The sequence below is a fragment of the Coregonus lavaretus genome (assembly GCF_964263955.1).
Source record: "Coregonus lavaretus genome assembly, chromosome: 7".
NCBI classification, from domain to species: domain Eukaryota; kingdom Metazoa; phylum Chordata; class Actinopteri; order Salmoniformes; family Salmonidae; genus Coregonus; species Coregonus lavaretus.
The window spans coordinates 14,437,011-14,453,163 of NC_139994.1; the positions used below are offsets into that span (position 1 = coordinate 14,437,011).

Here is a 16,153-nt window from a genome sequence, read left to right on the forward strand (position 1 = left end):
AACGACCCAGCAGCTATTCATACAGTTAACACAATATATAAATTAATATATTTCGCAATGACTGAAGATGCAATTAGGTCGAGTCCAGAAAACATTTATCACAGTGGGCTATTTCCTCCAACAAAAATAGCTTGGCCTGGCAACATGCCCTTAAAAATAGTAAATTCACTGTGAAGCTATTTTGTATCCATTCGTTATCTCCCTCCCTCAAAAATGCACGTTAGTGCACATAGGTTGCGTCCCAAACGGCACCCCATTCCCTACATAGTGCCTTACTTTTGACCAGGTTGTTGACCATTGTGTGGGGAATCTGTGCCACAGAGAAAAACTGCCACCTCTGCCACGCACGTTCATTAGTGAGGTATTTCTGTTAGCAATGACAAAAATATACCTTGACCTTTTTCATTAGGTGATGTGTCATAGCTGAACACACAGTGGTAGCCATCATGATTTGAGGCACACAGGCATGGGTTAAAAATAACCCACACACAGCATCATCTGAATTCACATGTATCTTCTCTTAGCAGACAATGGGGTGCTGTGACTCAATTTATTGCAGTAGCAAGAATTCCAACTACTGTATGTTGAAGTATATCTCCATTAGATAAAACTCCCATAGATACAATTCCCATAGTAGCTTATCTTACTTGACCTGATGTGGACATCAAATAGGCAACACATTTTATTGTGTGAGTAAAATGTACTATTTATAAATGTAGGAACCTGGAAAGTCATGTTATACAAAATAATTAGGAAGTAGAAGGCAGACTCTATCCAAAGTCAAGATGTATGTGCAGGATACAATTCCATGGGGAATAGGCCTTCTTAGTTTGCATAAATGCAATTCAGTAACAGTGAAGTATGAAGTATTCTGCTGGGTGCATCTTATACGATTTATTATAGAAGTCTAGTATACAATTTCATTTTTAATTTCATTAAAATGAAAACAAGTTAAATTAAATTGGATTTATACTCTGTCTATGATTGGGGAAAAAACAATAATGCAGGCTATACAAAACCCGACCGCAATCACTGTATGGCACCCTAGTGTTGCTTTGAACTATGCTATATAATCTTCGATTTTCAAACTCACCCTTCCTCAGTACCTCAGGCAAGGTCAAAGTCTGTTAGGCTTTAAAATAAAGGTTTAGTAATTGCTATGGGAGATCTTCATGGGAAAGCCCAGTCGGCAGTGGATGGGCGCAACTTGACCTGACAACAAGGAACCTCCGGGAAAACCGTCAGTCCCAAACTATGTGCGAAGGGAAGATCTTTAGGGGGTGCACGACAAACGACGCTTCAAAGAAACACTATTTTAGACAGGTTTTCAGTCGTAAATGTGGTCTAAACTTACTTGATATACGTTTTAAATATATTTTTATTAATATGATAAAAGATAAGGCCCTGTTGATATTGTTTTTAGTAATTTATCCAGTCGTAGTTCGATCGTCGCATACCTCCCGGTGATGACATCCTGTGGTTGGGAGGCGGAGACGGGACCCCCGTTGACGTCAGTGGGCCTGTCTGTTTCCTGCAATAGAAAGTGAGAGAGAGGGAGAAGAGACAAAAACAGACCTTTACCCTAAGCGTTAAGGTGTGTTACACCAGAAATCCCTGACAATTATTAAGACCTCACTTGTAAGTATATATATGAATTTAGTTTGTGGATATTTATTTGACGTAAATGTGGTTGCCACTTCGGGCTGCATGCATAGGGAGGTGTTCTGGGGCAGTGCTCTCACGGGGCGCTCGTGTAGGCTTCAACGCCTGTCGGTGACGTTCTTGCTGGTTCGGCTAGTTATTTTCTCAATGTATTCACCGTTTTGTTTATTTTAGCTCACGCCTGTGCTTTCTCGTTTGCAAAGAAGGAATGTGAAATTTTAGGATCAAACAAGTCAAGCTTTCAGAACAGTCGTTGCTTACCATAGCATCGTTGTTTTGGTGTAACGTTAGACGTCTGCAGCATTCTAATGTGGTGTGTGTAATGTTGCTATCTTGCTTGCTACGCAAAGTGCTACTGAATGTGCCTGTCTTTTGCGCCAATAGGTAAGCCTGATGTATTGCCATTTATCTGATACATTAGCTAGTATTTACCTAGATATTATGCAACAGATGACAAAGTGTTGAAATAATGTTGAATTAGGGAAGTGCCGCGGTAGTGTTGCAGAGAGCGAGGGGTTTTCCCTGACTCCTCCCTCAGTTAAAGCGCGTTCATGTGTTGTTAGAAAATACGCTATTCCCAGTCATTGTTTTTTATTTAGACTGCATTCCCTCACAATAAGATGGAAATGTTGTGATGTAACATGTATTGTATAAGGACATTGATGAATGGCTACAAGGAAACAGGGTTGTTTACCTGTTTAGATGTGTCACTTGAAGCCAACGGTATTGGTTGGATAGATAGAGGAATTTGATTATGTCACAGGGGTTTGGCTATTCAGTATTCATATTTCATAATGCAGGACCTCATGTCCATTGTTTTACATGCGGTTACAATGTTGCTGCAAGGTGACTGGAAGGAATCCTCCAAGGTGTGTGTTGAATGAGGCGTAAATCTGTCGTCAGGGATTCAATGACAGCATTCATTTCGGGCAGTTATAGGACTAGGCCTAGTGCATCATTTACTCAGCCGCTTATTGTGGCATCCTCATCAAGCTGTCAGTTTCGGGGTGTTTACTCAAATATTTTTCAGCTGACACGCGCGCCGCACACGCACGTCTCGCTCTCCTCCAAATCAGCAGCATCGTCTGAACTGAAGGTATTCGACCTGTCCTTCGTTCTCGCCGCGAGCCAGGTGGGAGCTTCTAAACATGTTTGATTGTATGACTTTCACTGTCGATCATACTGGGCTCCGTGACCTAGTGCATGCGCTGTGTACATTACTGTCGACATATTCTTCGAGCTCAATGATGTCATTGCTGTAGCAACGCACGTGTAGCAGTATATGGTGAAAAATCCTACAGCTGTAGTAAGTGACTGTTATGTAACATTGGTAAACGGAACAGACTGGATGGTGGAACATAATGTACAGTGGATGGGATTGATCTAGGTTGATTGTTATGACCAGGCAAGAGGTTCTTTCAGGAAGATCATGTAGGGAATTATCTATAAGCATAAAACAGAATAGAATATGTAAAAGGTTTTGTCATTTTCAATGCATTTATTTTTATGTATAGATAATATATAGACTAGAGCAATGTATGTGAATTGTATGTAGGCTATAGATCATGTCTATAGCAATGTATCGGGAGGGACTGAGGGAGCTCTGCTGATCGTTCATTCTGCTTGTGCTTTGCTTTGCCTTGGGTTTTTGAAAGGTCGAGATTTGGTAACATTTAGCTTCAACGTACTGCTGATGTTGTCTGCTGATGTTTCTTTTGCAGAGCTCAGATTTGCATAAAGCCTAAAATTAGTCAATTTTCATCCACTGTAAAAAGGGCATCATTAGCAGCAATACAATAAGATCAAACAGATAACGTACATCTATGAGATCACAATGCCCTTTCAGTGTTTGCTTAGGTCTGATGGTGATGCAATGATCTATGGAGTGTTCACTTTTACAAGAAGATCCGTCTGATAGTAGCCCTGCCCGCTAACCGCCTAAGCACCCTGGGGCGCTGACTCCCCGCCAGACACTTATTGTTCGTCATCTGAAACGTGTGTCGTCAAAGCGAAGGGCAGGGCAGCATATCTGATATGAACTTGTCAATCAGTTGTTTACCAAAAATACAGCCATCTCCGCTTGGCTTGGATCAGACTATAGATAGCCACTCCAGGGTTTAGATTTATATGGAGAGAGATGCATTCACATCTCAGTGCCTGTCCAGAACTCACCTGATATCGGTCAGAGGAGCACCCTGTCAATGGTGCTGTATTGCATATTGTTATGCCATGCCATCAAACTTAGCGGGAGCCTCCCTATGAGCAAAATATGTTGACAAGACGTTGATAAACGTCTTTTCAACGTCTTGTGCTCACTGGACTTTGTTTTTGTGTATGTTTGGAATGGAATAAGAATTAAGACTGTACATTTGGACTGGAATTAGGTAAATTTAGACTGTGTACGTTTGGACTGGAATAAGAATTTAGATTGTACGTTTGGGCTGGAATTATAATTGATACTGTGTACGTTTGGACTGGAATAAGAATTTAGACTGTGTATGTTTGGGCTGGAATTATAATTGATATTGTGTACATTTGGACTGGAATAAGAATTTAGACTGTGTACGTTTGGGCTGGAATTAGAATTGATATTGTGTACGTTTGGACTAGAATAAGAATTTAGACCGTGTACGTTTGGACTGGAATTAGAATTTGGATAGGGACAACTGTTAAACTGACAGACTCAACAACAGCAGTGTCCTTTCTGATTCTTGCCAAGTGAGAGGACGGGAGACTACACACATAGACAGCCACAGACGCACACGCACACACACTTAGTAAGAAGATAAGGGCTGCTTAGTGTTTATTGATCTTCGGTGTGTTGAGCTGACACTGACCCTCTCTGGTGTGTGTATGTGTGCTTTGTAGATTAACCCAGAGGGTGTTCTCGAGGTTCACCTGCATTAGATAATTGACCACCTTTCAGAAGATGTGTCAGTGAAACAACCAACAAGAAAAGATGCCGCGAACCAAGCAGAACAACCCGAAGAACCTTAAAGGTGAGTTGCCAACCCGAATTGCTGCGTTTTAAATGCCTGAATGTGTAGGTCTGTCATTTCATGCTACTGTGTGCTGTGTTGTTTAAAAAAAAGTATCTATGTAATGTGTATGTTTTTATAGATTTGATCAAACCCAGGACTCCCTGTAAATTGTTAAGTGTACTATCCTGGGTAAACAAATGAAAGGTCTTTAAAATAGAAAGAAAGGTAATCTTAGTTCAGACTTTAATTTAATATTGAAAAGCGAGAGATGGAGGGAGAAATAGATAGATAGAAGAAGGGATCACTGAGCCACTTGTTCTACCCCAGTCCCCTAGTCCCCTACAGACTTCTGTCCACACTTGCCCCCTACCCACTTCTCTGTCCACACTTGCTGACCAAATGTCTATAGAATCTGCTGAGTCATGGTTGTCCACTTTCCTTATGTGATTTTTCCGTTTTGTCTTTTGTTACACAATTGTCTTCACTATTAGTGCTTAGTTTTCCAATCAGTATGTGCTGTGGAACCTATAGTAAACAACTAGAATCAATTGTGTCATTCTATGGTGGAACCTCCCTTTATGTCGTTGGAGTCCATATGTTAGTGTGTAGGCTATTACGGCTTATGTTTACAATTGCTTTGAGCTTACTTGGCCAAACAACATAAATAATGTAGTTTTATAACAGCAGATTACCCAATGGAGGACTGTGGAATAGTACATTTCCCCAGCCACATTAGACCAGTTACTATTTTATAGAGTGGAAACCGCCCAGTTTTATTAGTAGCAGGGCTAGGTAATGTAAATGTCAAGTAATGTGGGTATATCCATGCCAGCTGTCCATATGTGGTCTAAAGGTTGGGTTTGGGGCAACATCATTTTGATGAGCTGTGAGAAATGTAGGATCAATCAATGTGAATGAGCAAATTAAAAAGAAGAAATGTTTGTCACTTAAAGGCAGGACCTAATTAATTAAGGAATGGAAGGAAGATTGATCTTTCCTCAATTGTTTCCTCTGGCAAAGTATGGATTTTGTTTTGTTACACATGCAAGTACTGCAGTGAACAAGGATGTCCCATTCTCTCTGATGCATTCCTCTGTTCCTCTTACCCCATAGTCTCCTCTCATACAGAAGTAGGATCTTAATTTGATCACCCTTTTGCAGGAGAACTTTCCTGCAATGGCGGAAATTTAACTTAATAATAATAATATGCCATTTTGCAGACGCTTTTATCCAAAGCGACTTACAGTCATGTGTGCATACATTTTCACGTATGGGTGGTCCCGGGGATCGAACCCACTACCCTGGAGTTACAAGCGCCATGCTCTACCAATTGAGCTACAGAGGACCACCAACTTGTACTGTATTTGAGCCTTCTGAAGTTTGTAATTTCCACTTTGAAATTTCAGACTTGATTTTCCCTTATGAAAAATGTATCAACCCCTACAGAAATATCCATGCATTTTTATCCACATAATAATCCACATTTCCTGATGCTGCAGGATTTTTTTCCTGCTGTAGCAAACTGGCTGAAATTAAGATCCAACATCTGTAGTCTCCCTCTCTTTTTCCCTCTGAAGTTTCTCAATACTAGTTTCAATAGGAGCTCAAGGAAATGAGAGGATCAGATATATTAAAAAGAATAGTGCTTATTACTTGGTGCCTGTAGATGTAAATCCACCATTACAAATAGTAGAAGAGTATCTTACAGCTTCTGGTACTGTATATTGAATAGACATGGGGTAGTTTACAGCTTCTGTATTGTGGCTTTTGACCTTTGACCTGTTCCATCACATCTCCTCTTCAGGGGTTGATTAGTCAGACAGGAAATGCTATGCTGCTCAGTGCGTGGCGTGGCATGCTATCACAGGCAAACTAACATTCTCTACTGAAGTGAGTGTCATACCACTCAGATCCTTGTAACATTCTTCTTGGGAACTCCATGCACCCTCCTCCCATTCCATTTTATTTTGTGCGTGTGCAACATTCAGTAGCGTCTATGAATCACATGATTATGAAGGCAAAAGTTTGAAGGTTTAATGTCACATGCACAGGTACAGTGAAATGCCTTTCTTGCAAGATCTAACCCCAACAATGCAGTAATCAATAACAATGTAATACTGAAAATAATAAGGTAGAGCAAAAACACAAAATATAAAAAAAGAAGAACATGATAAAGTAAGTAAGCATACTATATACAGGGTCAGTTCCAGTACCATATTTACAATGTGCAGGCATACTGGATCGATAGAGGTAGATATGTATAAGGGTAAGGTGACTAGGCATCAGGATATATGATAAACAAAGTAGCAGCAGCTTTTGTGAAAGAACACAGTTAGAAAGATATGGCATATAGAAGCAAACCGGATGGACATCATGAAAATGATCGGAGAGGTTGAGGGTAGAGGAAGTTCAGCAGTAAAAACAAACAAAATATAATTATTGTAAAATTGACTGTGTCCATAAAATGTATATAGTTTGTATAAACTGGAAGTAGAGGCCTAAGCATTGTTGTTCACTAGTTTACTCCAATTAGGGAAGGGGTGGTGGGGTTGGAAAGTAATAAAGGGAAATATATTTAAAAAAAGGATATGTATAGATATGTATGTATGTATATGTGTGTATGAGAGAGAAAAAAACATATGGGGGATTGGAAGTGATGCAGACAATTACATTGATGGAAGTTACAATCTATCTGCAATATTAAAGCTGATCTACCCCCTAAAAGAAAAAAGTAGCAGCAGTGTACAGTACCAGTCAAAAGTTTGGACACCTACTCATTCAAGGGTTTTTCTTTATTTTTACTATTTTCTACATTGTAGAATAATAGTGAAGACATAAAAACCATGAAATAAAACATATGGAATCATGTAGTAACCAAAAAAGTGTTAAACAAATCAAATTATATTTTATATTTTAAATTCTTCAAAGTAGCCACCCTTTGACTTGAGGACAGCTTTGCACGCTCTTGGCATCTTATTATTGGCCAGTAGAATGGAGTGAAGAGGTGGCCGGGTTTGCCTTCGCCTTAATCTTGCCAGGATCCCCCCCTCTTGCCTCTGTAACGTTGGCGTTTCCTTCTGGGTAGCCCGTAAATTGGGTCAGAATTACAGAAAGAGCCCAGGGCCGGTAAGTCGAAGTTGAAGCCGGAATTGAGTGAAGTAACTGCCATTCTAAATTTAAGTAGTTCGGTCCTAGTGATGTACAGTACTTGCCTATTAATGTTATGTAATATGTCATGTTTTGTGTGGAACCCAGGAAGAGTAGCTGCTTCTTTAGCAGTAGCTAATGGGGATCCTAATAAAGTACTAAAATACTCCCCAAACTGCCTCGTGCCATCACATGATAATGCTCAGACCTCAAGGCAACATTACTGTATGTAGCCTGACGGAATTGATAAGATGGCTAGTAAAGTTGCTTCTTTTTAGTCTAATAAAGTGTGATAAAAACATATTATAACAAATATCTAACTCCAGGAAAAAAAACAGTGGCTTTGGCCATTTAAATAGTTCAATATTTTTGAAAATAATCTAAATCAGTTTGTCAGTTTTGAAGGCCAAAGTTCCCTCCATTTTATTTTTGTCTTGAAGCTCTGTACTGACTACTGGTACCATGATTACCAACAATCATGTCAGTGAGGGAACCACCCTTGTGTGTGTGTCTGTGTGTCTCCATGTATTCTCTTTAGGTTCTCACATTGGGTCCTGTCGAGATACACAAGATTCTTTGTTTTATTGACTCTCAACCCAGCTGGATGGGTAGGGTGCAAACAGGTGAAGTTTAAAACAGGGTGAAGCTCCTGTGCGTGTGCGTGTGCGTGTGCGTGTGCGTGTGCGTGTGCGTGTGTGTGTGTGTGTGATGTCAAGATGACAGAAATACTGTGATGCAGTTTGCGGGTAGGCAAGCAAGAAGTCAGGAACTCCGGCCCCCCATCCAGGTCTTCTGTTTACTTCAAACAGCTGGTTTCCAAGCAGCTCTGGCTTGGCATGCGCCAGTAGTTTCCCCTGGTCTAGCCTGCCACTTCCCCCATCACTGACTGACAGATTCACACTCTATGGCAGTCATACATACATTCACCATTGAGACACAGCTCCTCGGGATCTGCTTTTTTTTATGATTAAAAATTCTATATATTTGCTGAAAATCTAATTATTCTCAATAACAAGTGTCCATGACCTTGGATTATTTCTTGTGTTGGATTATTTATGTCACTGGTCTTGTAAACGTTATGATGTGTTGACTGGTACTGTTCAGTTTATGTGGTGTTTTTTGTCTGTATTGACTTGCAGTAGCATAGCACCTCAGCTCACCCTCTAGCTACCCTCACCTCATATTCCTTTTTATTGTGCTGCTGAAAATGCCCAGCCTTGTTAACCACACCAGTTTTTATTATAGCACCTAGCTTGCATTCATTCTGTCATATAAAAGGTTTCATCTCACCAAGGCTCAGTATGTCTGGACCCCTGCTTTAGCAACCAAAACACTGTCTGCAAAATGGTGAACAATTGCTATGCAGGGGCCCACACATTTAACAAGGTGTTACATTTTTGTACCCTTTTAGAGAGAGAAATCAATTGAATCTCTGCAAACTGTATAGGCTATTGCATTAACTGGGTAATAGCTTAGGTTGATATAGTGTGTGATGTGTGTGTAACGGCTCTGTTAGCCAGTTGAATATTTCACCAATACGGTAGTTTCTGACCATACCAACATCACTCTGGCTGTGTCCCAATAAGCACCCTATTCCCTATATATTACATTACCCTATGGTCCCTGGTTGAATGTAGTGCACTACATAGTATAGGGAATAGGATGCCATTTGGGATGTAGTCTGTTAATAATCAACCCATGGATCTGCAATCAATGACTTAATTCCTGCCAGGTATTTTGGGGTTAGAGTCCCTGATCTAACTCACACGGTAAACTAGAGATATGGGAGAGACACAAACACACACACACACACACACACACACACACACACACACACACACACACTCATTCTCACTTGTTTATGGTTTCAAGACTACAGTAATGTGTTTTTTCTTCCTGCTTGGTGCGTGTATTTACAGTATTAAGGGTATTCACTGGGCTTTTTATGGTTTCAAGGACACAGTAATGTTTTTTTTCTTCTTTGTGTAATGCATTTGCTGTAGTTAGGCCTATTTATTTATTTACAGGATTGTATTTCCTTAACCAAAACTAGCACACTCAGAAGGGGGAAGGGGAACATGATATCTTGTCTCCTCTATTTGGTCAAGAGGTTAAAGAGCGACTGCCTTTAAAAGCAACGAATCCCTTTGAAAACATCCTATGTGGTAGCGATATGAGTCAAAAACAGTTATTCTAGTGTCAAAATTTAGAGCAAAGTGTAAATAGGATAATTTTGGTCATAAAGTCAGTCTTGTCTAAAACGGGGTTTGGAACATCCATGCGTCACAACGGGTAAATGAAGGTTGGGTTTTGATTTGACAATGTCCATTTTCCCTCTAACATGGGGTGAACAGCTGCGGTGATTGCTCTCTATCCAATAGCAGACTGTTTACATAAGACAACACGTCACACATTTCTTTACTTGAGAAATACTGCACCACACACCTTAGTTGTACAATTGCGCCACTAAAACGTCAATTAATTACAGATTTCTTGAGTTATGTTAGATTCATTCTGGGGATTTTCAGGAAGTGAAATAGGCTTCTGTGTCTGCAGTGTCTCATGGGGGACAAACATCATTAACCGAACGCGGAATCGGTCAGGAAACAAGTCTAGTTTTGAGCAACAGAAAAACACACGTGCCAATCGGCGTGTTCAGTGGATCTTTAAGAGTGCTCTGTGCTGCTGATCTGGCTCCTCTCCTCTGTTAGCTCTATGCCCTACCAGGCCTCTGCTGACTGCTCCCCTGCCCTGCTCTGTCCTGATCTCCAGTGAATCCCTCTGAATTCTCAGCTCAGGGTCACCGCAGGGTCAGGGTCTGAAAAGTCACTATGGGCCCAGGTCAAAAGTAGTACACTATAAAGGGAATAGGGTGCCATTTGGGACGCAGTCTGGGAGATTCCCTCTCCCTCCATACTTACGTCCTCCTCCAGGAGAGGAGACCCCACCCTGTAAGCACTTAGGTCAGCTTAGTAAGCACTTTCCCCAGCGCTGGATTGGACCCTGGATGATTGACACCAGATTCTTAATATTCTAAATAAATAGCCCAACAAGCATGCCCTATATTACTGGCCAAGTCTCTCTTGTAAAATAGGTCTCATGATCTCAATGAGACGTCCTGGATAAATAAAGGTTAAATCAATCAAACAGTATGTTGTATAGTATAGTGTCTGTCTATCTACTGTAAGTTGAGTCAATGGTGCAGAGAAAGAGCTAACCCTGACTCCTGTGCATGGATTTCTACACGTTGTGTCATGCTTAGGAAGCCAAACCAGTCCCTCTGCACTGTACAGTACCTCCTCCTTCAAATGAGTGTGTTTGAAACTAGCAAGATTCCCACGAAGGGAACTTCTGCCCCAGAGGCAGGAAGAACACAGGGTTTTAGCAACAGTAACTAGTACAACAGACAGGCAGGGACGGGTTCAGGGATGTCTGTTTAACTTAGTGGTGACCTCTGAGAACGGGAGAAGCCTTTCACTTTGAGAGTAAAGAGGAAGGGAGGGAGGGAGGGAGGCGAGAAAGACAGGGAGGGGACAAGGGAGACAAAATATACTTTTTATGGTCATATTTTGTGTGAATGAAATTGAATACGTTGAAAAAACACACCCCGGCTGTTCACTTTGTCATCCGTAATGTGGGTTAAATTCTAACCCGTCTCCTTTACAAGAGGGAAACGGCAGTGTGTTTTACTGTTCACTGGAAGCCACCACAGAGACCGTAGCCAATGTGATAGATTTATATTAAACAACGGAAAAGTAGACCTATGATTTTCAACATGTAGTTTAGCCGTAACTCTTAACAACATTAGAATACCTTTTTTTCCACCATTTGGTCGGGACTCAAACCATCAGGGGTCTCTCTCCAGTTGCCAAGAGCAGCTTTTTTATCACGATGGGGGTGTTTCTTTCTCTAAGAGGTGGGAGTTCACTGACAAATCACCTAGCCTAGCCTAGAGGAGAGGAGAGGGCAGGTCTAGGTCTGCTCTGAGGACCTCTCCATTACCGGCGAACATCTGTTCTTGAGGAAGCACTTATCCGATGGCCAATTTCCAACAATCTCCGATGACAGCAGTCCATTCAGGTAATTAGATATTTTTGGATGTGAATTTCCAATGAAATAGGCCAGAACTCGTTGGTAGTTACTTGGATGGGAACCCAACCCACGACTTGACTCTAAGGCCCTTGAGCTGCAGTTGAGTTGACTTTCGTACTAGTTCATTTTTTAAGCTGTGGGATTGGAACGCTTGTGTTATTTTATTTCTCTCTCTCTCTTTCTCTCTCTCTCTCGCTCTCTCTCTCGCACGGTTTGAGGCCTACTTTTGCTTTTATTGCTCCTACCTCCTCTCAAACCATGCGCTCTTTTCAGACGGTTTCGGTTTGAATGTCTTGTCAAACACACTGCCTGTTTATCAGACGCTGTATGGTGACTAATAGCAGTGCTCACACCACCCACATGTCTGCGCAGAGAAGGCCCTGTGTGTGTGCGTCGTACTGAGAAGGCAGTGAATTTTTTTTTCTTCTGTATCTGAAACCAATTGTTCAGTACTTCTCAGAATGTGCCTTACCCTTTAACTGAACTCAAGACAGTTTTCATTAATTGATTACCAACTGTATAATTTACTTGTCAGAGTTGAGACATCCTGTTCTTAGCCAAGGCTGAGGGTACATCCATTTGAACTCAATCCTCTTTTGATTTGAACGAAACCTTCCATACATACAGTATTTTCCCATTGTAGAAGTACTCAGAAAGTTACTTTTTGGACTTGAATGCCAAAACATTCAAGAGATAAAAGTGCTCAAAGTTTACCCTTTTTGCATACCCCACCATACCATGAGACATCCATGTCTTCGTCACTGGACAAGATAAACGGTTGAGATTTGTTATAATTTAAAAGCTTACAAACAGGGTTGTCAAACTATTTTATAATTTCTTGAAAAATGTTTTTTTATGAACATAAATGACATTTTTTAACCATTAATGTCAATTATACTGTCAGTCCTCCATAGAAAACGTGTTGAAATCATAGAAATATAGATAATAGAATAGACATGACCATTTACTCTGAACAAAAATATAAACGCAACATGTAAAATGTTGGTCCCATGTTTCATGAGCTGAAGTTAAAGATCCCAGAAATGTTCCTTACCCACAAAAACCTTATTTCTCTAAAATGTTGTGCACAAATTTGTTTACATCCCTGTTAGTGAGCATTTCTCCTTTGCCAAAATAATCCATCCACCTGACAGGTGTGGCGTATCAAGAAGCTGATTAAACAACATGATCATTACACAGGTGAACCTTGTGCTGGGGGCAATAAAAGGCAACTCTAAAATGTGCAGTTTTGTCACGCAACATAATGCCACAGATGTCTCAAATTTTGAGGGAGCGTGCAATTGGCATGCTGACTGCAGGAATGTCCACCAGAGCTGTTGCCAGATAATGTATTGTTAATTTCTCTATCATAAGCTGCCTCCAACATCATTTTGGAGAATTTTGCAGTATGACCAACTGACCTCACAACCGCATACCACGTGTATGGCATCGTGTGGATGAGCGATTTGCTGATGTCAACGTTGTGAACAGAGTGCCCCATGGTGGCGGTGGGGTTATGGTACGGGCAGGCATAAGCTACAGACAATTGCATTTTATCGATGGCAATTTGAATGCACAGAGATACGAGATCCTGAGGCCCATTGTCATGCCATTCATCCACCGCCATCACCTCATGTTTCAGCATGATAATGCACGGTCCCATGTCGCAAGGATTTGTACACAATTCCTGGAAGCTGAAAATGTCCCAGTTCTTCCATGCCCTGCATACTCACCAGATATGTCACCCATTGAGCATGTTTGGGATGCTCTGGATTGACACGTACACAGCGTGTTCCCGCCAATATCCAGCAACTTCGCACAGCAATTGAAGAGGAGTAGGACAACATTCCACAGGCCACAATCAACAGCCTGATGAACTCAATGCGAAGGAGATGTGTCGCGCTGTATGAGGCAAATGGTGGTCACCAGATACTGCCTGGTTTTCTGATCTACGCCCCTACTTTTTTTTTTAAGGTATCTGTGACCAACAGATGCATATCTGAATTCCCAGTCATGTGAAATCCATATCCTAATGAATTAATTTAAATTGACTGATTTCCTTATATGAACTGTAACATATTTTTGTTCAGTGTAAATTTACATTCAACAGTCGGTGGGCAGGTGGCCATCTTTGTGGTATTAATTAGAAATTACGATTTCAATAACATTTTAAATTCAATGGTGTACCAGATAAATTGCAGTTGTCTGAAGGGATATGCCCATTCGAGTTATATTTCTATGATTGAAATGACACCCACCCATTTTTCAAGAGCATGTTGTGTCTCAACCGATGGTGGGCACAACACAAAAACCTCAGATTATGTAAAATAGGGTCTAAACTACAACATATGCGAATATGAAATCATAGATAATTGACGTTAAAGGTAAAAAAATATATAAAAAGAAACGGAATGGAGCTAAGCACAGGCAAAATCCTAGAGGAAAACCTGGTTCAGTTTGCTTTCCAACAGACACTGGGAGATGAATATACCTTTCAGCAGGACAATAACCTAAAACTCAAGGCAAATATATACACTGGAGTTGCTTACCAAAATGACATTAAATGTTCCTGTTTGGCCTATTTACAGGCTTGAAAATGTATGGCAAGACTTGAAAATGGCTGTCTAGCAACGATCAACAACCAACTTGAAAGACCTTGAAGAATTTAAAAATAATAATGTGCAAATATTGTACAATCCAGGTGTGCAAAGCTCTTAGAGACTTACCCCAGCGTTCTTGAGGTGCTTAAAGTACTTGAATTTGGCACTCTGAAATTCAAGTACTGGAATACATTGAAAATCTGAAATTTTCTCAAGTTGGTACTTGAAAAGTACTTGAGTTAAATTGAGAGGAGAACAGAAAATGACCAAATAAATGATTATGAAAAATATTAGAAAAATGTATTGGTCTTGCATTTTATTTCCTCAAGTGTTTCGCGCTCTGGTTGCCAGGCGAGCTTGCTCATTCCACCCAGACTGCCACTCAGCCAGGCAGGTACAGAACTGACTGATTAGGCGCCGCCAAACGTTACATCGAAAGTTAAAATGCCAGGCAAATGTAGATTCAAACCTGCCTTTTGTGCATATGGAAAACTTCTGGGATCTTTTATTTCAGCTCATGAAACATGAGACAAACACGTTTTTGTTTTGTTTTTTAACCTTTATTTAACTAGTCAGTGAAGAACAAATTCTTATTTACAATGACGGCCTACCCCGGCCAAACCCGGACGACGCTGGGCCAATTATGTGCCGCCCTATGGGACTCCCAATCACGGCCGGATTGTGATACAGCCTGGAATCGAACCAGGGTCTGTAGTGACGCCTCTAGCACTGAGATGCAGTGCCTTAGACATGTTGCATTTTATATTTTTGTTCATTATAGTTTACCCACTTTTTTTTACCACTACATCACTGGACCCAACCAAATGCGTCAGACTTTGACATTGCGAGCATGGGTGAATCGGCCCTGAAGAGCCACATGAAGGGGGAAAGACACAACGCTGCATCCTGCGCTGGCGCCAGTTCTACATTATGTGACTTTTTCTCTGCAACAACTTCCAGAACTTTTTTACCAATCGCCCCTTTCACGGGGCACCCACGATATTCCGCTTTGTTAAGCGGCAGCCGTGCTCCTCCGTTCACGTGCCGTTTTCCTCACACAGCCCACCCGCCCTTCTCCCGTCCGGCGACACTAAAGCTGCCAGTCGGAAGCAAGACACTTTTTCGTAGCTATTAAGTAGTAGATTTCCAAATGCCCAATAAAAATACAGTCACTAAGCTGGAATTGTGTAGTAATGCGAATAGGAAATGTGTGTTCACCAGTAGGCATGTCCCAAAACTCTGCTCATCACTACTCAAATTACAACATTATCAGTACTGACTTGCCATTCATGTATGTAGTGAAACAAGGTATTATTGAGTAGAACTTGTAAGGTAGTGATGAATAATAAGTTAAATGTTTTTTTTATGAGGTTGTGGCAATATACTTCCACCTGGTGGCGACTACAAACAATTGCATAATAGGAACTATTACCAATTGTTGGTCCTCGAAAATAAATATTAGTGCTTCAAAAAGTACTTATAAGTCCTTGAATTTGACTTGCCACTGTCTGTATGAACCCTGTTACCCAGAAAGACTCACAGCTGTAATTGCTGCCAAATGGGATTCTAACCTGTATTGACTCAGGGGTGTGAATACTTATGTAAATGATATATTTCTGTATTTCATTTTCAATAAATTGGCAATTTTGTAAATATATTTTTTCACTTTGC

At 40.8% G+C, this 16,153-nt stretch overlaps 1 protein-coding gene across 2 annotated transcripts in view; it reads left to right on the forward strand.

Moving 5' to 3' along the window:
* The first annotated feature begins 1,550 nt into the window (after positions 1-1,550).
* Positions 1,551-16,153, forward strand: part of hivep1 (HIVEP zinc finger 1) — a 75,176-nt gene continuing 60,573 nt past the window's right edge. For both annotated transcript variants that reach the window (XM_084166457.1, XM_084166459.1), the window contains exons 1-2: positions 1,551-1,638; positions 4,531-4,661. Coding sequence is in view for 1 of the 2 variants with exons in the window: in XM_084166459.1 (XP_084022585.1) it covers positions 4,622-4,661 (40 nt within the window). In the remaining variant the exon portion in view is untranslated. The remainder of the gene's footprint in view (positions 1,639-4,530; positions 4,662-16,153) is intronic.